The 27,727-nt window shown below is 37.9% G+C and overlaps 1 protein-coding gene across 2 annotated transcripts in view; it reads left to right on the top strand.

Moving 5' to 3' along the window:
• The window catches only part of PARD3B (par-3 family cell polarity regulator beta), a 1,008,697-nt gene that overhangs the window by 534,595 nt on the left and 446,375 nt on the right, over positions 1 to 27,727 (top strand). For both annotated transcript variants that reach the window (XM_028112243.2, XM_088021577.1), the window contains exons 5-8: positions 7,336 to 7,424; positions 17,035 to 17,121; positions 23,016 to 23,141; positions 25,511 to 25,869. In XM_028112243.2, the coding sequence (XP_027968044.2) occupies positions 7,336 to 7,424; positions 17,035 to 17,121; positions 23,016 to 23,141; positions 25,511 to 25,869 (661 nt within the window). The remainder of the gene's footprint in view (positions 1 to 7,335; positions 7,425 to 17,034; positions 17,122 to 23,015; positions 23,142 to 25,510; positions 25,870 to 27,727) is intronic.

Here is a 27,727-nt window from a genome sequence, read left to right as displayed (position 1 = left end):
TGTCCGGTCACTAGGCAAAGCAATGAGAGAAATTCTATTGGAACCTTTCTCCTTTGTCTTAGACCAGAGCTTAATTTTACTACAGTACCTTAGTTTTCCCCCTTTAAAATTTGTTTTTATTAAAACCATGCAGTATCTCTTGGACATAGACCAGATGAAGAGAAGGTATAGCCAACTCTGTGTTGTCAGTGGGGTTGAACCTGGGCAGCACATCATTCATAACTGTGCCATCTCTGGGAGACAGTCCACTGGAAGATTTCTGACTTGTGTATTTTACAAAGTCCAGAATTATTTAAATCCAGTCCAGTCTTACCCCATATCTATTCCGGTAACTTACTCGTGGCTTAGCAGTGTGTGTGTATATGCGCACGAACACTTCATAGCCAAGGTTTGAGGACTTATTATTTATGATCTAATTAAATGTATTCTGCAAAGTAACTTTTTATTTAAAAAAATAGAATTATTAGAGCTCAATCTTCAGAATAATGAAACACTTGATAGATTTCCACATAAATCATTTCTTTTAAAGTTTCATGATAGGATGTTGCTTCTTTATTCTATTTGCACAAAATCTGTAACTGAGAGACATTATAATGTAAATATATTTAACATGCTTGCATGCAGACCTAAATCTCAGGAGACATAGGTCCTAAGTAATTTTGGTTCTTTCTTTGACCCTTCATTTCACCTTGGACAAGACATTAATCTTTTTGTTTTTGGATATGTCCATGCATAAAATTAAAATACGAATCCCAAGAAATTATTTAGGATTTTCATGAATATGCATCTTAGTTATATATGAAATATTTTGAGATCTTAGAAAGAAAGAAAATATACTCAAGACATTATTAGAGTTTTTGTTAATGTCACTGAAAGAACGCAGGATCGATAAAATGAATGATAAGGTCAGCATTCATTAAGTCCGTAGCTATTACCATGATAATCAGAAAAGAGCACTGAACCAAAAATCAGGAATCCTGGATTCTGCATTTGTTGCTGTCACAATAAGTAAAAATGGCTAATCACCTCACTGTTCTGGGTCTCAGTTTTCTTAGCTATAAATGAGTGGACTAGCTCATCAGCACCATTCTTTCCAGTGCTTAATTAATATTGTTAACAATTTCTGAAGATCTGCACTAGTTACTATAGGGCAGTGTTTCTCAAAGTGTGGTTCCTTGACTAGAAGCAGCAGGAGCTTGTTAGAAATGCAAATTCACAGGGCTTACCCTAGATCTACTACATCAGAACCTCAGATGGGCCCTGTCAATCTGTTTCACAAGGCTCCAGGTGATTCTGATGCATGCTAAAATTTGAGGCTCTCTGTTAAAATTGTCCTTATTCTTAAGAAACTTGAAATTCAGCATCAAATCTCCAATTTTCTTGCCAATTTCTAGACATATGGATATACAATCTAATATATATTTATAAATAAAAATATGAAAAAATAAAATGAATTATGAGCATGTTAAATTGCTAGAACTGAAACCTTTTGAGGTGGTATCTATGCAGCCATGATTTCCCATGGTAAAGTGTTGCCCAAGCACGAAGAATATATATATTAGGTGAAGTTTGTATGACAGTGCTTGACTACCAAAATGCATGATCATTTCATATGTGTGCTTATCAAATACAACTTGTTTTTACTTAGCACAGATATTCTTGTTCTAAAATGTAAAAACAAAGATTCTGAAATTATGCCCAGAATTTTAATTTTAAAATTTACATTATGTTTATGTATGAGCATCAGGCACGTAACCTGACGTTCAAATCCTCTCTGTATAATTTTTCTATTACTCTCATTCTAAAACTCATGTGCAATTTCAAAAGAAACTTGCAGTTGGCTTTTTAGAATGCAAATATTGTTAAAATATGCACCTGAGCTTTGAAACGTCACTCAATTGCTGTTAAAATTTTGTGGGCAAGTGGTTTCAAATGTGGCTAAAGAGCACTGAGGGGGAAAACATCAAAGCCATATATTTTCACCTATACGTCAAAGACATCTGTTGATAACGGGACATCTATTTTAGTTCTCATCTGAGAGATGAAAAACGGAGCTGTAAAACTGTTTTTAGTATTGTTTTAGAGCTGTGGTCGGCTCAGGGAAAAGCAACGAGAATTCGGGTACCATTTTCTTCCAAAAAAGTTTTATCAAGAGCGTTAAGTTTATTTGGAGATGTATAACTTAATGAGGCTACATGACGAATACGCTCTCCTGTATGAAATCAGTGACTTATACCAACTGGAATATGAAATGATAGCCTGGTGCCAACACCATGATCACCCTGGGGAGGAGTGCCTTGCTTAGTGCTGCGCCCCTTTCCTGCGGCCTGTGAGCCCTTGGAGTTGTTAGCGCCAGCGCTAACTAAATGTAAACACCTTTACTTTCCAGCTGCCGCTAATTGGTTTGGGAATATTTATGTAAGTGTTGATTTTCAGGCTAAAAATAGTGCAGTGATGTTTAAATCCGACTCATTCTGGCTGTCAGAAATGCTCCCATGATCCTGAAAGTGTTGCTAAAAATGTTCACTTTTTAAAAATTGTAGTAATTAAACTTGTCTGTTGTGAGAGCCACATATGATATGTTCCCTGCTCTGATAAAAGAGATACAGGACAAGCTTCTTCAAGGCCTCTGCCGGGTTTGCCAGACACCACCTCCTGCTGAACTTTACCAGAAAGCAAAGAATTGTAATCTGGGCAAAAGGAGGAGACAAAAGAAAATATTGAAGTTGCTCTAGATCCTCATATTCGAGGCAGTGGATCGCATTTGGCTATTTTAAGTTAACGGTAAAAATAGAAATTATAATAGTTTTATTAATACAATTAAGCATAGAGCTTCCCAAACCGTTGACTTTTTTTAGAGGCAAGTTTGGGGACTTGAAATCGCGTAATGAATATTTCTCAAGTCTCAAGTTGAAGAAATAGCGTGTCTGTTCCACACCATTTGTTTATACCTCCAGCTCTTCATCATCAGATTATTTTTGCCCCTTTACTTCCCAACTAAAAAGTCAGATTTCACAGATTGTTCTCAAAGTTATTTAAATAAGCTATGAGGGGGGAAAAAAATTCATTTTTAGATACGTGTGATTTCGTGACTCTTCACCATGTTATTTAGTGAAGGAAAAGCCTAAGCGCCCCTAAATTATTGCTTGTCGGGTATCTTGTAATTTTTGGAAAAAGTGATTTTATGGACCCCGTCAAGAAAGAAGTTGCTGTTGTCTTTAAGTCTGGAAGCACTGCACTGCTCCCGTGTTGTTGAAGTCAATTTGGAATTGGCTTTGTGTCCTTGCAGGGTGCCTTGAGTATCTGTCTGCCTGCCCCGTCTCTAGAGAATAGCAAAGAATTCTGTTGTTGCAATATATAGGAATGATTTTGGCAAGTGACACACACTGCCCATTAGTTGAGATGATAAACTCTAGTCACTGCCCTTTTCGATAGCTGTGGCGAAGCAAAGACTTTTCAATGCTCCTTTTAAAATAGTGGGACTCTTGTCTTAGAGAAGTCTGTGAACGTGTGTGTTCATTTTTAAGTCTGTCGTTATTGACATGATTGCTATAAAACCGTAGTCAGTTCAGAATTATCCTTGAGCAGAGTATCACATTGCAACTGGCCCAATATTGCTTTCAAATTCTAATTGACATTTCCATATACTTAGAGCATTAAGTATGTTGTTGACATAAATAGAACCTTTACTTACTATCTAACTGGAACTAGAAAAAAGTTACTTTAACCTTGTAGAATATTGATTAGAACCAGAAAGTGTGCTATTTTCTTATCTTAGCAAGGGATCAACAAGAAAATTCCACTTGGAGTAGGAAGCAAAGAGGCAAAAATACTTAACATTTTATAATATATATCCCAGTTTTCTCTTTGACATTCTGAGGATATATATCCATGAAGAATTACAGAACCAAAAAGAATATTTAATTCAACTGATAGCCACTGTTAACTGTTCATGGATGCAAAGCCTTTATATTGTTAGGCTGCTAATACTCTCTACGTTGATGTCCAATTCGAGTGATTCTTACCAAAATCCAGCTCGCTTTTTTTTTTTGTCTTGCAGAACTTGATGTTCTGATTCTAAAATTTGTATGAAAATGCAAGGGACTCAGAAGAGACAAAACAAACTTAGAAAAGAACAAATGTGGAGAATTTGCACTTCCTGATTTCAAACTTAGTACAAAACTAAATACTCAAGACTGGGTAGTAGTGGCATAAGGATAAGTATGTAGATCAGTGGAATACAGTTGAGAGTCCAGAAATGAACCCTTACATTTTTGTTCAGTTGAGTTTTGATAAGGGTGTTAAGACAACTCATTGGGAAAGAATTGTCTTTATGACAAATGGTGAGTAATACTACGTACAAACACTAACTCAAAATAGTTATATGTCTAAATATAACAGCTAACCTTATAAAGCATTTAGAAGAATATAGGAGTAAATCTTTGTGACCATGTATTAGGCAATGTTTCTTTGATACAACACCAGAAAGCACTAACAACAAAAGAAAAAAAAATAAATTGAGCTTCATTAAAATTAAGAACTTTGTACTTCAAAGGGCATGTGGAAAAATTTCAAGAAGTGTCTCCCACAGAAAGGGAGGAAATATTTGCAAATCATGTATCTAAAGAATCTGTATACCGAATATTTAAGGAACTCTTACAATTCAATAATAAAAAAATAATTAGATATTTCTTCAAAGAAGATCTGTAAGTATCCAGTAATCACATGAGAAGATATTCAGCATCATTAGTCATTAGAGAAATTCAAATCCTTAGTCACTGGGGATATGCAAAAAGAAAACCACTTCACACACACCATGATGGCTAAAATTTAAAAAAAGGAAAATTAAAAGTGCAATAGGTGAGGATTCAGAGAAATTCGTACCTGCATATATTGCTGATGGGAATGTAAAATTGTGCAACACTATGGAAATAGTATAGCAGTTCCTCACCATGTTATACAGAGTTCCCATATGGCCCAGCACCCCTACGTGGATCTCAAAGAGAAATGAAAACATAAATGTCCACAAGAACTTGTCCTTCTTAGCAGCATTTATCTCACAATTGAATATTATTTCAAATGTTTGTAGCAACATTATTTATAATCAGAAAAAGTGGAAAAAACCCAAGTGCCTGTCAAGTGATGAACAGGTAAACAAAATGTGGTCTGTCCATATGAGGGAATATTATTTAGCCCTAAAATTCATGAACTACTGATATATACTACAACATGAATGAGACTTGAGAACCTCGTACTCAGTGATAACAGCCACATATCTTGTGATTCCGTTTGTATAAAATGTCCATGATAGGTAAATTCTTAGAGACAAAAAGTAAATTAATGATTGCCGGCAGGGGTGTGGGGGTGGGCAGGCAGAATAGGAGTGATGGCTAATGGGTGTGGGGGTCTCTTTTTGAGATTTTGAAATTGTTCTAAAATTAGATAGTGCTGATGATTGCAAAATTCTGTAGATCAACTAAAATAGACTGAATTGTACTTTTTAAAAAGGTAAATTTAGTGTTATGTGAATTATATCGTGATAAAATTTTTATAAGAAAAATAAAATAGTGGGTCTTAAAGCCCCAGTCATGCCTCTGATTGAAGTTGCTGCCCTGTTGACATCTTGATATGTTGCCACCTCGTGAGAGATTCTACCCCAGAACTCGCCCGTCTAAGCCACTTATAAATATTTGACTCACAGAAGCTCTGAGAGACAATAGGCTTTTTTAATCCATGTAATTTGGGGGTAATTTATTACACAGCATTAGGAAGCTAATACAATGCCATTCTGCTCATGCATTCATTAACATCCCCGCAATGAGCTCTGTGTGTTGGGTACTTAATAGAGGACTAGACATGCCCTTACCCTTCCTAGAACTCCCTCTTGTGTAAGAGAGACAGGGAAGAAGGTGCAAATGTTCTGACATGTGCACTAGTCATGGGCTCAAGTATTTTGTTAAATTACCTACCTAAGTATTTTTGTAAGCTGCCCAGCCCTATGCACTCTTTATGTGAATGAGACTATTTTAGTTTTTTCTCTGTAAGCATAGATCAAGTCCTTCATAATAATAGGGATGTTTAAAAGCTTTCAAAGACATTCATCTTTTAAGATTTGGTGCCTTAAACTAAAACATACTCTTTGACCTTTTAGATCTTCTTCCCTTTCTTTATCCCCTCTGGAAGGGCGAAAACAAATTAAAAAAAAAAAAAAATCAAGTGTGGACCAAGTCCCTCACAAAGGCCAGAACCCCTATGTGAAATGTTGCTATTCTGTCTAAAAGTGAAATACATTTTTTAAATCATTTCACACTGACAAACTGCTTGAATTGTGAGTCCAGTGCCTTGTTTTCTTCAAGATATTAACCTAATTCCATTATGCCCCACCTCTTAACTGATATATTGTCTTTTTTTGTTGTTGAAATAATGCTTTCAGATCCATGGATGCTCTGTTTACAGGTGTGGCGCTTGACAATGGGTCTTTTTCCATGTGGTTTGTCGACTTAGTGAAACCTGAGTCCACGAGTAACACGGTTTATGACTTTGCTTCTGAAGATTAGTATATCTGCAGAATCCCTCTGTTCCAGTGCAGTTCCAAAGCCTACCGGAAATCTGATGCCTTACAAATGAGATTCTAAATCAAGCCTGCTTTATAGAACCCGTTCTATGTAACATCCAACTCAGCGTGGCTGCTGTCTTGGAGTGCTTGCCTCCTCTGGCCCTCTTAGCTCTCTGTAGGGGAAGAGTGTTTACCATTTTAGAAATTAAATGGTTAATTGTAGTTTCCCTCTGCTGAAGATCATCCTCAGAATGAAAGTCTATGACAGAGTAAGACCTCCAGATTTCTTTTCCTGCCCTAGTCCTGTTACACTTTTGACAGGAGTGACCTTGCCAGGCAACCTTTTTTTTCATGGATTTTGCTTTCTTTATGTTTTTAGTGTCACCAGGGGGTGCAAGCAAGTACAGTACATTAAAGTTAATACATCACCACCTGTCAGTGGCACCTTCCCTTTGGTACCCCCTTTCCTTGCTGATTTAAAACACTCAGTCCCAAAAGCTTATGGTTGAGTAGCAGGAAGCTAAATGATGTATTCCAAAGCTCTTAACAAATTGCCTTGTGTAAATGGCCCATTTGAGTATTTCAGAAGCCAAACAGGAGAGAAGAGAACATTGAAAGCACTGAAAAGATTAACACCTGTTTCCAGTCTTCAAAGAAATTGGAGCATACTATATATATCGAGAATAAAACCACTTGCTGTCTCACATTGAGACATTTTATTCAAATTCTCAGTTCGATATGCATAGCATCCACATGCTTATGGGTTTGTTTGACTACAGGATTCCACACAGAACTTAGAAGATGGAGAAGTTATGAATGGTGTACAGACAGAACCACTGACGTCGCCGAAAACCAAGGATGCATTGAGGTATTCTCTTTATGTGAATGAGACTATTTTAGTTATTACAGGATAATGTTTCTTTAATAGTTTGTAGTTGTTTTTATTTTATAGGGAAGGTCAGGATAGGTAGAAGAATGGAGTGAAACCTGTCCCAATTCTAAAATTAGTCACTCTTTTATTTTCTTTTATGATAGAAGGACTTCCTGACAAACATATATAAATGAGCCTCCAAGTCTTTCAACTCTTCTGCAACCTGGATTTCTTAATTGCTTTTTTTCTCTTTGAACAACAGTTTAAAGTGAATTTTCAGAGTTCACTGTGGTTGACTGTTCTACTTTGACATTAGCTCTTTGACTATTTCTCTGCATTTTGTTTTAACCATCTTGCAATATTTTACTCAATTTTTATAAAATGAATCCAGTCTATCACCTAGAATTTTTCATGGTTTTAATGTAAATAACTCATTATATGAAGTCATTTGCTCTCATTTTCCCCAATACTTACTTTGTTCTGCACTAATTTCCAGTTCTGCCTTAGCTACTACACAGGTTCCATTCCTAGTTTTGCTGCTTGCTAGTCTATGAGCTTAGGTAAGTTATTCATCTCTCTTTGCCTTAGTTTCTGGTCTGTACAACGGAAATAATATGAAACCCTTCTTCAGAGGGTTGGTATGAAGATTAAATGAATTCATGTATGTAAAGCACTTCAAACAGTGCCTGGGCCAGAGTTAAGTCATGGGGATGGTTGCTGCCATTGGCTACCACTGTATTGTCCTTATCGAGATGATGGTGATGGTGATGATGATGATGATGATGATGATGATACCACCACCACCACCACTCTTACCATCATTTTTTCTAAGTTGCTTCAAATTTTGCACTAGAAAAGTAATTCCATGTTTAATAGATTGTTGGCTTCAGCACTCAGAGGTGATGCTTCTAAGGTTGATGGTCATCCATCCATTCATTTACTCAACATATTCTTTTCATTCAGTCCAATTACTAACAGTTGCCAAACATTTTGCATAGAATTAGCTTTTTAAAAAAATATGTGATCATCATTTACCACATTGATTTACGGTGTGGACTTCCCTCACACAATTTATAGCCACATGACATAGGTGCTCTATTTAGATTCTGTTGCTCTGATGAATGAGATGCACAATATTCAAAATTTGGTAAAGAAAATCTCCTGGGCACTGTTTTTTTAGAAGCTTGATAAGATTGTTTTTGGAGGTAGGCATAATGAACATAATACTCTTCTTCTGTTTGCCTTTAATTTCATTTTTTTCAGTGTTAGCTTTTTGAAAAGCTTGCTGGCATCTTGGCTAAATGTTCTGTGGATAGACATCATTGAGTGAACCATTGTTTGATTTATGGCTACATGAACAAATGAACTAAACTTTCTCCAGATACAAAGAATTGAGAGGAATGGAGTATAGGAATTTAAAAAAAAATCTTTAATTAAAATATATGTGTGTACACATATAATTTTTGCAAGAGTTTTACCATCACGTTTAATAGGCTAATAAATTGCAATTCAGAGCAATTAAGTAACTTGTAGAGACCCAATCTGCATCCACTACTCTTGTCTCCAAATACTTCGACTCCAGTGTTATCTGTTGTGTACACCTTCCCTTATTCTTTGGTATTTTATTTCATGCTAAGGAACTTCATGTGGTGAGCACCAGTTTGGAGAAATCAGCTGAAATCAGGTTGAGGCCAAGTTCAGAAAGTAGAGTAAGTGCATACTCCCAGCACTTGCAGGCTCTTGGGTACAGGGGGGAAGAGAAGGATCTTAAGAGCATAGTAGCATGCACAGCTAGCGGCAGGAAGCTTGGCGATTACAGTTCCAGGAGAAGAAATGGGTTCTAGCTGGCCTGGGGTAATGAAGAAACCAAGGAAGAGAAATCAGGAAGCTGCTTAGGGCTGAGTTATGTGGTCATCATTCTCCTGGGGCAGGGAAGTCATGCTCTCCCACAGAGCTTGGCCCAAGAATATGACTTTGGGCTCACTTTGATGTAGGTGGCATAGAAGCTCAGCACATAATTTGCAGAGTCCATCTCAAAATGTTTTGAACCTATTCCTATATTTTAATCGCCACAGTCATTTTTCAAGCCTTCATTACTTCTCAGACTATTATAGTAACCTACTGTCTCTTCTCTTGAATATCAATCTCCTTATCCTAATTGATCTCATGTATCGCTGCTAGGTAAAAATTTCTTAAACCACAGCATTCAGCAAACCATTCTTTCATTCCAATTGAATTTTGTTAAATCCTGGGTTTGAACACTACCTATGTAACTGTAGACTAATTATTTTACCTCTTTAATTTTTTTAATATGGAAAATGGGTATCATGATCACACAGATTATTGTGAAGATTAAATGAGATTTATCACAGGCAGTTGCACTTAGCACAATACTAAATGAATGGTTGGATAAATATTAGTTGCTACTGCAGTTATGATTAGCACACATACCACGGTTTATTGTAACTATCATTCTCCCATATAAGACTATGAATCCTCCAAAGGATTCCTGACACGTCATACAGATATACCAGCAGCATATTTGTTCAGTGAATGGTTAAAACACATTGCTCCATAAATCATAAGCATACCTATTAGCTGCTTACCCAGTATTAACCCATTTTTATTTAAAGAAAAATAACCATAAGAGGAGGTTCTCCAAATAGTCTTACAATATGTATCTCTTACGAAGCACTCCTCAATTTACCTTGATCTTAAGATGATGAAGCTAAAGGTTTCTACTGGGTGTTTTGTTTTTTTAACTACACTTTAAGCTTCTCTTCTTTCTTCCTTCTTCCTTCTTCCCTCCTTCCCTCCCTCTCCCCCCCTTTCTTTCTTTCTTTCTTGAAGGTGGGGGCAAAGAGAGGGGTAGAGGGAGAGGGATCATCTTTTTTTTTTAAAAAAACATTTTATTTATTTATTTGAGAGAGAGAGAGAGAAACAGCATGAGAGGGGATAGGGTCAGAGGGAGAAGCAGGCCCCCCACCGAGCCGGGAGCCCGATGTGGGACTCGATCCCAGGACTCTGGGATCACGACCCGAGCCGAAGGCAGCCGCCCAACCAACTGAGCCACCCAGGCGCCCAGGGAGAGGGATCATCTTAAGCAGGCTCCACTCCCAGCGTGGAGCCCCATGCGGGGCTTGATCTCACAACCCTGAGATCATGACTTAAGCTGAAATCAAGAGTTGGACGCTTAACTGTCTGAGCCAGCCAGGTGCTCTACAGCTTCTGTTTCAACAGCAAGCAATACAGGCGAAAGACCTTCACCTCCTCCCTAAGTTCAACTTCATTCCTGACCTCAGCCTATTCCTTGACACATCTCCAAATTAGCCTTATCCCCATACTTACCTCTTCTCCCACGCTTAAAATGGCCATCAAGTTTTATTCTTTTTTGCCTCTGATATCCATTCATTTGGCAAACTATTGGGAGAGTCCATGTCAAAAAAAAAAAAAAAAAAAATCCCTTAAACCTTTCCCCAGGTATTCATGCTTTATTCCTGTAATTATTGCTAAAGCCTTATTATCTCTCCAATTATTGCAATAATGTACTAATTCCTGTCTCAGGGACCAATCTCTATCTTGTCTTACTCTTTTCTAATCGATCCCACATATCACTGCCAGATAAATATTTCTAAACCACAGCATTTATCACCCCACTTCTTAGTGCCAACACCTTTAATGACTCCATTTTCTACAAAACTAAGTGCTTTTTTTTTTCAGTGTGGAATTTGACGTATCACTCTGAGATTTGATCTCAAGCTGATGGTTCAACCTTCTCTTCTCAATACCTCCCCGTCTTTCCCTTCCTTTCTCCCTGCTCACTAGCCTCTTTCTTTAATATCACAGCCAGTCTGTGTGCCTACAGACCATCCTGGTTCAGTGTCTCTCAGTGCAGACTGTGTTCTTTCATCTACTTGCCCCCTCTGTCCCCTCTCCTATTTTTTCTGATTGAAGATCCATTTGCTGTTCTTTTTTTTTAAGATTTTATTTATTTATTTGACAGAGAGAGAGAGAGGGAACACAAACAGGGGGAGTGGGAGAGGGAGAAGCAGGCTTCCCACTGAGCAGGGAGCCCGATGCCAGGCTCGATCCCAGGACCCTGGGATCATGACCTGAGCCGAAGGCAGACGCTTAGCGACTGAGCCACCCAGGCGCCCCTCCATTAGCCCTTCTCATTTCCATCTAAAATCCTCCTTCAGGAAGATTTTCCTGATCCCAGCTTTCCTTCCTGATCCTGTACTGATTTCTTCTGAGCCTCATCAGGAAGTGCCTCTACTTTGAAACTCATGTGAAAGTAGCTTAAAACTCCTGCTCTAGAATACAATAAATTCCAGTGTGGGTCCTGACCTTACCTTGTAGAAATGGTGTGAGGTTTGGCGATTTATTTCACCTTCTTAAGTATCAGTTTACTTATCCGTAAAATGGGTCTGATATGTTTACTTTATACTTCTGGTAAGAATACATGGTATAATGCTAGAAGGCCATTAACACACTGCCTCCCAAATAATAGCTTATAATCATTGAAAATATACTACAATTACTACCACCATCCCGTTGCTTTGTATTATTCCCTGTTACCTGTCTTAACCTCCCGCCAGATGGAGAACTCCTCAGACATTGGCCTCTGTGTTTTCCTTGTAGAACTTCCTCATTGGAACTACTCAATTAATATACATTGAATTCAGGTGTATTAAATGAATCCCACCACCATCAATAACAAGTTTTTTTTTTTTTAAAGATTTTATTTATTTATTTCACAGAGAGAGATAGCAAGAGCGGGAACACAAGCAGCGGGAGTGGCAGAGGGAGAAGCAGGCCTCCTGCCGAGCAGGGAGCCCGATGCGGGGCTCGATCCCAGGACGCTGGGATCATGACCTGAGCCGAAGGCAGACGCTTAACGACTGAGCCACCCAGGCGCCCCAATAACAAGTTTTTTGTTAGGTTTTTACTCAGTATATTTGCATCAACAAGACTTCACGATCAAGCATACTTACATGCCATCAATAAACTCTTCTGGGAGGTCTCTAGTCAGTCCATCTCTCACACTGTTCCATATGACAGACCTGTGCATTAGTGCCTGAACACCTCCAGCTAAAACCTTCTCTCCATTTGTTACCCATCAGCTTCTCTATGGCAGCCGTCTAATCGTGAAGAAAACATGTTCCTCAACCCTACAGGACTTGAGGATATTTTTAAAAGTCTCACTGAGGAAATCAGTTGAGAAAAAAATGGAAAGTTTGAGATAATTTCCTTTTAATCCATAAACTTTCCCTCATAAAGTTCTAATAATCCTCCTAATAGCTGATAGTTATTGAACTTCTTGTATACACCAGATATTGTATGTATGATGTACATGTTATGTCCTCTAATTGTTTTTAAACCAACAGTTCTATTAGGAATTTATCTTAATTTCCCCATTGTCCAAATAAGGAAACTAATACTTTTGGTCATCATTTAAATGATTACTCAGGTATCTGACTCAAAGACACCACTAAGATACACTGTTTCTCTAATTTCATAAGTTAATCATGATTTTCTTCCGAAACAAGAGATGTCCCCCGCCAACCTGTCCTGAGTCCTCTCTTACCCTAAATGAGTAGCTTGTGACTGAGCTTAATAATCTCAATGTTAAAAATGCTGTCCATTTGCCTCGTGTGAGGAATTGGACCTGCAGCTGTCTGCAGCTCTTATATTCTGTCCCTCAGGCTTCATGTGTTTCTTCTGGATGGAGCCAAATGAAGCACTTGGCCGTGGAGTTCCTGCAGAGGAGCTGTTCATGACAAGCTCACTTTGAACCTTTTATTCTGTACCTTCACCCCGAGTTTTGTCCTAAAATCTTAGATAGGTAGCAGCTGGTCCCAGGAATTATTTGAATCAGTGTTGTCAGTTGGATCTTAGGACATTCAGCTTGATTAGTACTGTTGGACCTGATGTTCTGTGACTGTCCGCTTTGGTTTTCCCGTTGTATAAAGTCAGCTGTTTTGATCTTAGTGACACTTTCAGCTTTTCTTTGTGTAATTAAAGTATTTTCCCTTTACCCCACATTTCACTTTTTGTCTGTTTTTTACAAGTAGCTGCCGATCTCTTTTTCTTTCCACTGCTAGAATATCCTCTCCACCTGCTTCTTTAAATTTTCCATTCTCAGTCTGCCTCCAAAACATAAATTAATGTGTACATAGCCTGCTTACTGGTCGCTGAAACTTAGTCTGCACTTGGACTAAACAAATGGCATTAATAGTGTATCTCCACATCTTAGTAAAATCTCATTTTATAAGTATTCAAATAATTGTGTCCAATACTACTTGTTGTATTTATCTTTCATGAAGGGTATATATATATATATATATGTATACACATACAGAGATTTCTACAGAATTCCATCAGGTATATGGAATGCAAAGGTTCTCCTCCCCCCTTTTAAAATAAGTAAAAATATACAGTCTATGAGGTTTCCTTTTTCAAAAGCTTTTCTTTCCGTTTTGAAATAATGAATAACATTTTATAAAGAACATAGTAAAACATAGCTTGTATAAAACTTGTACTATTTGGGGGCGCCTGGGTGGCTCAGTCGTTAAGCATCTGCCTTCAGCTCAGGTCATGATCTCAGGGTCCTGGGATCGAGCCCCGCATCGAGCTCCCTGCTCCGCGGGAGGCCTGCTTCTCCCTCTCCCACTCCCCCTGCTTGTGTTCCCTCTCTCGCTGTGTCTCTCTCTGTCAAATAAATAAATAAAATCTTTATAAAGAAAAATTTTGTAATGTTTGTCTATATTAAATAGATTTAATTCTCTATAACTGCCTACATATTACAGTCTACAAAATCAAAAATCTTTTATGCTTTTTTTCTGGGATAATATTTGTATGATAGTAATTTAGCATTTGTCACATGTCTTTCTAGACAAAGAATTGTGACTGCCATGTATATAGATAGCATAAGAGTTTATTCTTTTTTAAATTTTATTTTACTATGTTATGTTAGTCACCATACATTACAGCGTTAGGTTTTGATGTAGTGTTCCATGATTCATTGTTTGCGTATAACACCCAGTGCTCCATTCAATATGTGCCCTCCTTAATACCCACCACCGGGCTAACCCATCCTCTAAAACCCTCACTTTGTTTCTCAGAGTCCATAGTCTCTCATGGTTCATCTCCCCCTCTGATTTTCTCCCCTTCATTTTTCCCTTTCTACTATCTTCTTGTTTTTTTTTTTTTTTTTTTTTTTTTTTTTACCATATAATATATTGTTTCAGAGGTACAGGTATGTGATTCATCAGTCTTACACAATTCATAGCGCTCACCATAGCACATACCCTCCCCAATGTCCATCACCCAGCCACCCCATCCCTCCCCACCACCACTCCAGCAACCCTCAGTTTGTTTCCTGATACTAAGAATTCCTCATATCAGTGAGATCATATGATACTTGTCTTTCTCTGATTGACTTATTCATAGTTTATTCTGAGGTCTCGAAAAAGAGAATCTTATAAAGTATGAATGAACCTTTAAATTGCATCCCCAAGAAAGGTCATAGTGTTTTTAAACAAGATTGATTGCTTTAACAAATTATAAGATTTACTTTATTGAGTGTAAAAATAAAAGATTGATAGTTCCTAAAGAGTATGTATCTGTATAATACATAGAATTTATTATGTTTTACAGGAAAGGTTTTGAGTTGGGTAACAAAATATTTGCAAAATAGACAAAAAAAATTCCATAAAACCATCCTAAAAATTCTTAAGCTGAAATCTTGAACTCTATACTAAATACTCTGTATAATACATATGAGTGCTATCTATCAGCATGTGGATATTTAATACATTTATTAGGAAAGATTTGTGTTATGCTCTAAGTGTAAAACTATAAAAATACATTGTAAAGGTAGAGATAACAAAGTTTTAATGATTAAACAAGATTTTCATCTTTGTTTTTAAAAGTCTTTAAAACAGTACTGTAACCCTAGAATGTAATGCTCTGGGTTTAGTCTTTCTCAAACAGCTACGAATGCACTATAAATCTGTTATTATATAAAAATTATTGCTTTGTGGTCCATTAAGAGTATAAAACTTTCTCCGCCCATCAGACAGTTTATATTCAGGATGTATAATGCATACCTATATATAGTATTTCATATGTATATATTCATATAATATCTGTATTCCCACACAGAAAGTGTCAAGAAGAATCTATTTTATCCCGTGATATTATCACTCTAAGATTTGTTTTATTTCTGACTTTTACCCCAGGCCTCTGATATAACCTGCTTGACTGAACAAGTTTTAAATATATCAGCAATATCTGAGCAAAACTCATTTGAAATTTATTATCAGATTTGAAATTCCATCATAGTCTACAAATGTTAGAAACTGACATGCTCTTTTTTACAGTTCTTAATGATAATAAGTTTGCAATGAAAACACATTAAAAATAAGCGCAGTCCACTGATGAGAATATATTTGATGTATTTGTTTTAGATTGCTGATAATTCAGAGAGTACTACACGCAGAGTGAATTCATCAGGCATTTTGCTTTCTTACGCTCTTCTCAACTTTCTAGCAAGGAGCCAAAATTTCACCGTTTTCAATTTGGGAACAGAAAAGCATTTGTAGCAGCTGTAGTTCTTAATTTGACATCTAGTTTCAGGTCATTTTCATGTAAATAGGAAACAATAGAGACCTGCTTACAATTTCCATAACAGGGATGCTTGCTTCAACTTTATTATTTTTCCTCTGGCAATTTTATTTTCTCTCTGTGGGATTAAATGAGCCAGTAATTGTTCATGGTTATTATTTTTCATCTTTATAAAAACTTGTTAGTTCCACTCTTTATTACTCAAAGTTTCCCACTATCTTGTATATTTCAGTCATACACACTATCCATTAATGTTTCTAGCTCATCCTTTCCTTAATCTGGAGTAGGTTAGGCGGGTCAGGCTTTCTATTTCTTTCTGTAATACGTTTTCTCCAGGCTTTACAACTTCTTTTTCTACCTCTAAAAAAACGAGGAGGTGAAAATTTAGAATTGTTTCATTGTATACAACCGATGCTTTATTGAAAGGCAAGTCTGAGTTCTGATTTTTAATGCTCCAAACATGCCCATATGTATTACCAACTGGGGCTTCACTGTTGTAAAATATAATTCTGTGCTTTTTCTAATAAATACATATTTTATTTCACTTTTCCTGTTCTGAGTGGGGGGAAGCCTACTTTATGCTTAAGCATAGTTAAGCTTAGTTCCATGTATTTTATCATCTGCACAGTAATTGTCAAGTGTGTCTCAATGGGGAGAAATTTCATTTTTGTGTATATCCTTTTAAATATGTTGATTTATGCAGATTAAGTTAAGTAGGAAGTTATTTTTGTGGGTCGTTATTTCCATTTGTTTCCCTTCTGGGGGAAAAAAAAATAAGAAATCAGTCTTTTAAACATTTTATTTCCTGGATCTTGTGAACATACCAGCAAATCATGTACTCATTTGATTTCATCTCTGCCGTTGAATTTACAGCAGTTGATATAATCTTAGGGTTTTTTTTTTTTTTAATGTGCTGCCTTTTTTTTTTTTTTTTTTTTAAGCAGAGACTTATCTGTGCTCTTACTTTTTTCTGCCCCAGTGATATGACAAGAACAGTGGAGATTTCTGGGGAAGGAGGCCCCTTGGGAATACATGTAGTGCCCTTCTTTTCATCTCTGAGTGGAAGGTAAGATGTTTTCTTTATATCAGAAGCTCATGCTAATGAAAAACTTGACTTCAGCTCATTTTCCCAAACATAGTCAGGAGAGGATTAAATGTGTATCTCTCTTATTCAGACAGATACCTCAGTATATACTTCTGTTGTCCACTTAAGTGTTAGAAACAAAGTCATTTACTTCTAACATATAGTGGAAAAGCAAAAGTATCAATCACAATTTCTGCATTTATAATTAATTATGAAGTATTGTCATTTTTTAAAAAAGATTTGAGAGAGAGAAAACAAGCAGGGGAGGGAAAGTAGGAGAAGGAGCAGGAGGAAACAGATTCCCCATTGAGTGGGGAGCCAGTCATGGCGCTCGATCTCATGACCCTGAGATCATGAGCTGAGCCGAAATCAAGAGTTGGATACTTAACTGACTGAGCCACCCAGGCGCCCCTCAAGTATCTTCTTAAAGTGTTCTTGTCAGTGACATGTAGTAAACAGAATCCTTGAGAAGGATTTTAACATACTGTTAGACAAATATTACAACAGAATCTTTTAATGTTCCAAAATATACTTTAAAAAGTGAATATAGTAATCCAAATTGATATTTCCTGACTCTGCTCAGGTATATGGAACTTAGGATAATAAATATTCTAGCACTGTAAGTAGCTTTATCAGAAGCTATATGTTTTCATGATTTTAACTATGATAGTAAAATACCATTGTGCTTTTTTTCTAAAATAAAAGGTAATCAATTAAAAACAGTATGCCACCTCCTTTTGAAATTTTAAAGACATTTTATTACTAAATTCACAGTGACAAATGGTAATTTAGATGTCAGCATTTCTTGAAATTCATGTCCACCTAACTGGATATAAAAGTTGTTTTACTGTTGGAAATTAAAGTTTGTGCCTGAGAGTTAATATTCGTACTATTATAACAACTTTAGAAAACTAGTATTAGATATTTTGTCACTGTTCAGTAAGATGACTGCCTTCAGCATTAGATTGATACTGACAAGGGCTATCTTAAAAGGGCTTTTCTTAAAATCAGTTTCTCACTCATGATATGATTTTAATTAATTTGCTAACTTTATTTTTCTTAAGTGCATCACTGAAAATTTCAGGCAGAATACCTTATTTTAGCTTAAGAGAGCAAAGTCCAGAAAAGCCCATTGATTTTTTTTTTCAAGGTCACACAAAATCCAGATCCAATCCCCCTTACTCCATTGCTCTTTCTAGAGCAAAAATTTCCCAAAGGTTATATAGTATTAATTTACTGGTTCAGAATATTTATTCAATTTAGTCTGCCACATAGCGGGGAGAGCAGATTTAGTCATGATATTTTGGTTGGCATCATTTTCAGCAGGTAGCCACCTGCTACCTGTAATTGCAAAGTCATCACCTTTTTTTGCAAATAACATCTGATGCCAAGCTCTTGCTGGAATGAATGTTCTCTAAAAAGAAATGAACTGAAAAGCCAGTGGCTCTTATTGTTTCATTTCCTGTATGTGTTAATAAGCGTGTTTATAAATGTTATGGGTTATGTCCCAGGACAAGCTGAGGTTGTTTTTGATAGACAGGAAGAGTATTTACCCAGTTGTCATGAGAAATTCTAATGGCTTTTGGCAGAAGTGTACTGATAGAGCTTTGTGAAATACCAGAGCGGTTAAATTACCAGGCCCTTTAGTTTAATGAAGCCGGAATAGAACACAAGATCATCCCAATTTCCAAAACATGAAGAAATGTACAATGTGACAGTCGCCATACTTCACTTTCAATAGTTCGGAAAACTAGTTGACCCTGTAGATGAGAAAGCACCTTCTCTTACGTCAAATGAGAGAAACACACTAAACTATATTGATTTCTTCCCTTCTCCTTCCTGGCTCTGATTTCTAGCATAAGCCTTGAAGAATAGAAAAAATGTTAGACTTGTATTCAGAACAATTGGATTTGAATCTCAGTGTTCTCTTTTAGAACGTTGAGCAAGTCCCCTAAACTTGCCTCTTGTGAATACCTACTTCACATCAAGTTTGTAGGGATTAAATGACATTAAAAATGTGAAAACTCCTTGTAAAGCACACAACGTATGAATGTGTAAATTTTCAGTATTATTAATATGGCTAAAACAAAAAAGCCTGGTTCAGAAATGAACTTTTATAAGTTCATGGTCAGCTGTTCAGTAACGTGATGAAATAGTTGTATAATTTTTTTTGCTCTCCATTAGTATTATAGAAAGGAAATTTAATTAAAAAACATAAAAATAATATGGAAGTGGAGACATGAGCCAATAAAAGTTAAGAAGTAATGAGTACAGGCTGAAACAGCACACTTAACTCAACCCATGTGTTTAGATGCAACTGAGTATAGAGCATGTCAGACAAGTGTCTGACTTCATAACACCATATGGTTTCAGTGTGTGAGCACAGGGGCTTGAGGGGGTGAGTTAAGGTCATAGTGGTATACTTAGTTCTTAATTTCCTTCCATTTATTGGTTTGTGTCATTATTTTAAATTAGAATTTACATTTAATTCTTTACTAAGACTACTGTAATTGACTTTGCCTCCAATTTATATATATACACACACACACACACACACACACACATATGTGTGTGTATATATATATATATATATATATATATATATATATATGGGTTTTTTTTTTAGAGAAATACTGCCACACCTGTTGTTGAATAGGAGATGTAATCTCAGAATGCCCTGAGTACAATATAGTGGCTGCTGTACTGGTTAAGGCTTCAGTAGATTCATTAGGTACGACAGCATAGGGTGTTAAATGCCACTTGTATGGAGGCCCCTTGGCTTGTACATAAGAAACAAAACAAATATACAAAAAAACTGAGTTCCTGCAAGTAAAAAGCAATTTTATTTCATTGACTTAAAAAAAAAAATTAAGGTACTTTTGTTTTAGAATTAAAAGCATGAAATCTGACTGTTTTTCAATAAAGATAGCATAATATACCTTAGTTTCCTAGTAAAGACAGCTAAATATGACAGAGAAGAAGGAAGGGATGGGTGAGGAATGACACGTAATGTAAGGAGAGGCGATGTTTAGATAAAAATGCAAAGCTGGTAGAATGGCCAAGGCCTGTGATGGGAGAGCAGAAGGGGGCAAGGAGTGGGTGGGTTAGTGTCTACATGATTATTAGAAGAAAAAGAAGCAATTCTGTGGGGCAGTGGGTTTCAGCCTCTCTTATCACTGCTCATTAATGCGAATTAACTGGTTCCTCTGAGCCTGTAATTCCTCAACAGCATTAATCTTTAACTCCTAGGGCCTTGGTCCCAGACGAGACCACTACCACAGCCCACCAGTTTGGGGCAGAGAGGAAAATGAGAGATTCTTTTCTGAGCCTTCTCATACTGGTCTGGATGAAATCAAACTGGAGGGAATCCATCCCTCTTTATGGAATAGAGAAGGCAGGAGTGGTTTGTTGCCAGGGACCAAACTAATAAAATCAGTCAGTTTTACATTTTACCAAAATTACCTCTGACACACGGGTTTTACAGTTGAGCTTATTCTGTCAATAAATTTTTCATGGAAAGTTAGGTTATTTAGATCAGTGAGGTTCACATAGCATACTCCAGCTGTAATATGCCAGCTAAATTGCAACCCAGTGGCCTGAAAGAATTAATTCATCTCCCAAAATGTGAAATTAAATCCTAGGGAGTAACATTACATGACTGATGATGTACTGAATTAAATTAAAGGAAGACTTGAATGCTTGTTAAAAAAATATCACTTACATAAACTAGTTTATAACCACATGTGAGCCTCCTAATGGATCATATTATTGTGAATCCACCATGACAAAAAAAACCCAAAATGTGAACTATTAGAGAGTTGTTTAATTTAGGAAAGAAACACTATTTGGTTCTATTTCTTCTTCTTTCTCCTCTTCTTCTTCTTCTTTTGCATGTCCAATAGCTCAATTTTTAATATTACGTTATGAGATTAAGGTAGGATTAGTATTTCAAAAATATTAATTTGAATCTCAGATCCTTTATCAAATAGTAGCTTTGGCCCCTTTCCTCTTCCACGCAGAATATGATCAATTTACTAACCTCTTATAGGCAAGGCAGCCGAACACTGCCCCACACGCTCGTGCCTCTGACCCTGAGCCTTCCCTACCACAGGGGGCGTGACACTCTCTCCTGCATCAGCACACTGTATTCATCGGAGCAGAGACCTAAAGACCACCGCAGATGCCCCTCCTCTTGCCATCTTCTGAGGACAGGGGCTTATTAGATGAACAGGGGCCCTGGAGGCAGAGGCCCTACTGTGTGGCTGCTCCAGACAGGAAGACAGTTTTCTCCTCCACTTTCTTTAGAGACAGCCCTTTCTCCGTGGCTGACCCTGTAATTCACCTGTAAAATGCTCTATTTTATTCAGATCAGAGATTTAATATGAAGGGGCTGTGTGATAGTGTAGGAGGCCTGTATGCAAAAAAGAATGACAAAGCAGAAAAATAAGAGGCTGAGGGGCAGGAGGTAGCTGTATCTCCCACGCCCAGCAGACTCCTCTTAGAGGACATATCTGTCTGTCTTATTCCGAGGGCATAGCTAGGACCCCTGACAAGCCACAAGAGGAAGGGAAATCTCTCATATGAGAAATAGCTAAAATATATACAAGTTTGGGTGCGCCTGGGTGGCTCAGTGAGTTAAGCGTCTGCCTTTGGCTCAGGTCATGATCTCAGGGTCCTGGGATCAAGCCCCGCGTTGGGCTCCCTGCTCAGCAGGAAGCCTGCTTCTCCCTCTGCCACTCCCCCTGCTTGTGCTCTCTCTCTCTCTCTGTGTCAAATAAATAAATAAAATCTTTAATATATATATACAAGTTTGATTTCTTGGTATAGATACTACTAAAGTTCTTGGTGTAAATACTACTAAAATGCAACAGAATCACATGCACACACCAGGCATTTCATTATTGCTATAGTCTTCTTTCTTCTGCCTTTTTTCTCAACTCCCCCTCTCCTGACTCAGTGGCAGCCACAAAGCACCAGGAGCCTCCAACTGTCCTCTCTGAATCTTGAGTCTTACTGGTTGAAATTGCAGACAGGTCTTCCCCATGCCCTGCCCCCATCATGTCTCTGTCTCCCTCAGAAGCAGTGAGTGGTGGGTGTGCTGCTCTAGTCTGATTAGATAAAGTCCAGCAACTCATGTTCAAGGCCCCTCTGCATGGCTCTGGCTACCCCAGCCAGTGTGAGGTCCCCACACAAACACACAGGGTTCAGCCTGCCCCCGTGTATATTCTCTCTCTCCTCCTATCCAAATCCTACTCATTCTTTGGATCCATTGTACATCCCACTTTCTCCCCAGATCTCCCATTCCTCCCTCCTGAGCATTGGAAATGCCCCACATGTACTTGATTCAGGGGCACTAACTAAATGGGACGGAGCTGCCTTTTAAACTGAGCGATATGATCTGTGCTTAAGTATTTGCTTCTTAAAATGCAAATTACTGGAACAGGTAGTAGGATTGCAAAAAACTCTGGTGAGTGTCTACTCCTCTTCCATCATTAAGCTCCAAGTTGTCTCGGCACCCACTCAAACCTATTACAGTCAGCCTGACACCCTTCTCCAAATCAGACACCTCTGTGTCCTCAACTCCATTGAGCTGTGGTGGCCTTTTCCAAGAATACTGCAGGCATGGCAATGGAGGCCTGGCTCAGTGTACTCTGGGTCGGTGTTTATGTGTGTCTGTCTTGAAGGTCTTTTTCTCTTTCACTGGACTTTTTTTTTTTTTTTTACTAAGGATTTAAACAACAAACAGTTGCCTGAATATAAAGCATAATTTCTTTCATAAATAGAAACCAATACTTATTTCTGAATAGTTGCGAGTAGAGAAAAAATTAGCATATTATTATTCAGTAATTCTGTTTCAACCTAAATTTTGCATTTAGGATTCTAGGACTCTTCATCCGCGGCATTGAAGAAAATAGCAGGTCCAAGCGGGAGGGACTATTTCATGAAAATGAATGTATTGTAAAAATCAACAACGTGGACCTTGTAGACAAAACCTTTGCTCAGTAAGCATTTTTTTTCATTGTTTTATTTACCGTATTGATTTCTGGCATACTTATAATCTCTTGATGATCAAAATTGTTGTTAGAATATCTGGTCAGTCCCCTTTGAATGACCCCAGGACATCCATTTTCAAAGGCATCTTAGGTGTTAGCATCCGCAAAGGTGGCCTGCACATGTCCCTGGCAACCCCAAGAATAGGAAACTGAAGAATACAGTAAGCCTTACCGCCTGGTTGTCTGTTTGGATCATCCGTAGATGGGTTTGTTTTGCTTGGGCTGTGGGTCAGTTAGACTGGTATTTAACAACTCTTTTCACAGTCTGTTAGTTCAGCATATTAATTAACTAGCTTTGTGTCAGCGGTCTTCCTTAAACTAAATGTCTGTGAGAGATGTCTGTGAGGACTCACTGAGTAATAGAAACAAATAAAAAAATTAAAATATTCTCCCTCAAGTAATCATTTTTCTGCATGTGCACATGTTATGGGAATAGGTTCTTCTAGCTAAGAATTAGAGTATGCAGCAGTCTGATGCATATTTTTTTAAATGTATGTTGGCATTGCAGTGGGGCTCTAGAACAAGGGAATCAATGCTAATTAAGACTCCTTAGTAATGACCACAGCTTCTCTTGTTTCTGACCCAACAAGGCATCGTATATATTCCTCTGTAACCATTCTCTGTCGATATCTGTATGTTCGGTTTTTGGGGGGTGTGGGGGGGGAGGGTGAATGGTTGTGAGTGAGAAGGGCTGTGGGCACTGGCTGCTTAAGTGTGGAAAGAAATGAAAACTGAAAAGTCTATTTCTTCAAATAATAATACCACTCTACTTTTTACAAGGACTTGATAGGTATGCAAGGTAGAAACTGAGGCTTATACAAATTCAGTTTGAAGGCAGTGTGGAGTAAAAACTGACTCCCGGGGCGCCTGGGGGGCTCAGTCGGTTAAGCAGCTGCCTTCAGCTCAGGTCACGATCCCAGGGTGCTGGGATTAAACCCCGCATCGGGCTCCTTGCTCAGCAGAGTTCCTGCTTCTCCCTCTCCCTCTGCCTGCCTCTCTGCCTACCTGTGCTCTCTCTCTGTCAAATAAATAAATAAAATCTTTAAAAAAAAGAAGAAGAAACTGACTCCCAGTCAGGGGACTGACCAGAGGAGGTGGACTGCCTCTGTGGGATCTTCTTGCCCTTCCCCTACCAACATGGAGAGTAAGCAGTTCATTCAGTAAAGTTAGGGGCGGGGGGGGGGGGGAGGGGGGGCGGGGCAGGGCAGATAGTTGTTGGAATTATGATTCGTTATTATTTGATGTGGCTGCTACTGACAGAGACCTAAAATAGAGGTACCTTAAACAAGATTAATATTTTCCCCCCTAAGGACAAATAAGTGTGGAGATGGCAGTCCCAAGGTGGTGTGGCAGCTCCACAAGCATCAGCAAATGGGGAGTCTTCCCTCTTTCCCTCTTTCCATCCCTACTAAGTGGCTACTCTCTTTAAGTTGTGTCATGGTCACCAGATAGCTGCTGGGGTTCTGAGTTTGGAGAAATGGGAGAAGAAAGAACTTTCTGGCTCCCAGCTTTCCTGTAGCCCTTCTATGTAAATATTGGCAGGAAAGGCTGGGAAAGGTAGTTGTTTTCCATAGTCATGAGGGGTAAGGATGGAGAGAAATGGTAATAGGAAATCTGAGGAAAAAGACCAAGTGCTAAGACAAAAAAGTAAAAGATACAGGTACTCTATAATAGAATAAAGGGAGGGTATATATATTGGATTGATAATTCACTATGACGTTGGGCACAGCCAATACACCAAATATCATCATGAGGAAATGTTGGTGTAAGAATTGAAATGCTGGAATACAACGCATTTTAGAGAGGACCTGTACTTTAGAACGAAGCCCTAAAAGGGAACTAACTAATATTCTGATCAACACTACAAAAGGATTTTTTCCATCCAAAATTAAAGTTTGCTTTTATACTTAACTTTAGTAATGGCTTCTGGATGGATTTTCAGATTTAGAAATACTTAAAAAACTGTGGGTCATTGGAAGAGTTAGTTAGCTAATAACTCTGAGCTTCAGTTTCCTCGTTTTGCAAAAGAAAAGTGAATTGTCCTGACCTAAAACGAAATGAGAAGATTGAGGAAGTTGTTAAAAAGATTCAAGGAGAGAATTGTGCGAGTTATTAATGCATGTGGAGCCCAGTGTCAGGGCGCCTGGTGGGCAAGTCATAAGTGGTAATTAGTATCTAGTTTGCAGTCATCCTGGTGGTAACAGTGACAGTTTTCCCCATGCTTATGCTACTGTGCTGTTCCTGTTGCCACGATGCAGGGCGCTTTAGTGGCGTGCTAGAACGTGTTATTGTTACATATTTACTAACTCTCTTTGAAGGGCTCAAGATGTCTTCCGTCAGGCGATGAAATCTCCCAGTGTGCTCCTCCATGTGCTTCCACCTCAAAACCGTGAACAGTATGAAAAATCAGTCATTGGACCACTTAACATTTTTGGTAACAACGATGGCATTTTGAGAACAAAGCTGCCGCCTCCTGTCCACGGAATATCAGGAATAAAAACCATAAATCTCACAGGAACAGGTAGTCCTGAAGAGGATGCATTGACCTCTCTGCAACAAAGCAAGAGCCCCCGGGTACCAAGACTGGGTAGAAAGCCATCCTCTCCCTCACTCTCCCCTCTCATGGGGTTTGGCAGCAAGAAGAATGCAAAGAAAATTAAGATTGACCTAAAGAAAGGTAATTATTAAATTATGCTTAATAGCATTCTATTATTGTAACATGTAAAATTGGTTAAGAGAAACATATTAAGGCTAATTTCGTTAATTCTCCCTTCACTTAATTGTATCAAAGAATAGATTTAAGTAGGTAACTTAACTCTCTTGAAATTGTACTGCTTTCTTATTCTTTTCTTCTGGAGAGTATAGATTATTTGAAACAAAAAAAAATGATAAAGACATGTTGGAAAATGGAAAGAACCGTTACAAACTTGAGAGAAACACAGTACTAAAGAAGCACTGAAATTCATCTGAACCCTATTTTGAGGAAAATTAGTGATTTTTGTAGCACCCTTAGGTCAAGTCTAAAAAGCACATATTTGTTTCTAGTTCTCTAAGCCAGTTTTAAACCGGCAAAACATTTAGTCCTCAAAAAGCAAACATGTGATAATTATAATTGATAATTATTATATATAATTATATAATTGAAATTTCACTAATTCAGCATTACAAGCAATTTTTCAAAACATACTTAATTGCAAAAGCATGTATAACCTTGTCTTCATCTTTTCCAATTTTCTATACATTTCAAACCCAGATCAATGAGACTAGGACATGTGTGTACATGAATTTTTATGCAACATTATATATACATAAGCCTTCGTGTACTTCTGTGCTTTTGTTTATTTGTAACCTCCTGGTAATCCCTTCCCCCACTTCAACCTTCTGCACTCTGATGTGATCTTCAAGACTTAAATTTTTGTCTGAATTAATACAGAATTTAATGATCACAAGGTAGTTTTAAAATAGTTATGAACATATATAAAAAACAAATAACATGCACCTTTAATTAGAGTATAGTGGTTATTCTGAAAGATCCTCTGGTCAGAGTTTTCTCCCTCTTAAGAATTCTGTACTGACTAGGAGACACAAATTTGCCTGTGTGCTTAAAAATTAGGCTTTTTTTGGGGGGGGGGGCGCCTGGGTGGCTCAGTTGGTTAAGCGGCTGCCTTCGGCTCAGGTCATGATCCCAGGGTCCTGGGATCGAGCCCCATGTCCGGCTCCCTGCTCAGCAGAGAGCCTGCTTCTCCCTCTCCCTCTGCCTGCCACTCTGCCTACTTGTGCTCTCTATCTCTCTGTCAAATAAATAAATAAAATCTTAAAAAAAAAATTAGGCTTTTTTTTCTTTTGAAAGATTTGTTTATTTATTTGAGAGAGTGAGTGAGCATGCTCATGTTCGTGCACAAGCAGGGGGAGGGGCAGAGAGAGAGAGAGAGAGAGAATCCATAAGCAGACTCCCCACTGAGCACGGCTCGATCCCAGGTCCCTGAGATCATGACCTGAGCTCACCTAACCAACTGAGCCATCCAGGCACCCCTAGGCTTTTTATGTAAATGTATCAGTTATGTTTTTTGTACAAATTATCCAGCTACCTATAAGACTTGGGGTTGAGTGCTTTGAGGATAGATAAATCAGACACAGAAGGTAACCTTAAGAATGCATCAGAAAGGGGGCAGCCTGGGTGGCTCAGTTGTTTGGGTGTCTGACTCTTGATTTCAGCTCAGGTCATGGTCTTGGGGTTGTGGGGTGAAACCTCGCATCGGACTCCTCGCTCAGCGGGGAGTTTGCTTGGGATTCTCTCTCTCCCTCTCCCGCTGCCCCTCCCCACCTCTCTCTCAAAATAAATAAATAAATCTTAAAAAAAAGAATCCATCAGAAAGCCTTGAATGCAAAAATAAAGAATATGCCATCACAGCTGTACTTCGGGAAGATTATTCTGACAGCAAAAAGGTATACCAAAGAAGAGATCAAACAACAAAGGATCAGTAAAGGATATGTTGCATCCTGTCTAAATACAATATGTATGCCTTGCCTGCTGA

This window comes from Eumetopias jubatus, unplaced genomic scaffold (genome assembly GCF_037043125.1).
Source record: "Eumetopias jubatus isolate StellerSeaLion01/CBP00866 unplaced genomic scaffold, mEumJub1_p1.0 scaffold_3, whole genome shotgun sequence".
In the NCBI taxonomy this organism is placed as follows: Eukaryota; Metazoa; Chordata; class Mammalia; order Carnivora; family Otariidae; genus Eumetopias; species Eumetopias jubatus.
Note: the sequence above shows the minus strand (reverse complement) of the source record. Positions and strands in the feature narration are given on the sequence as shown.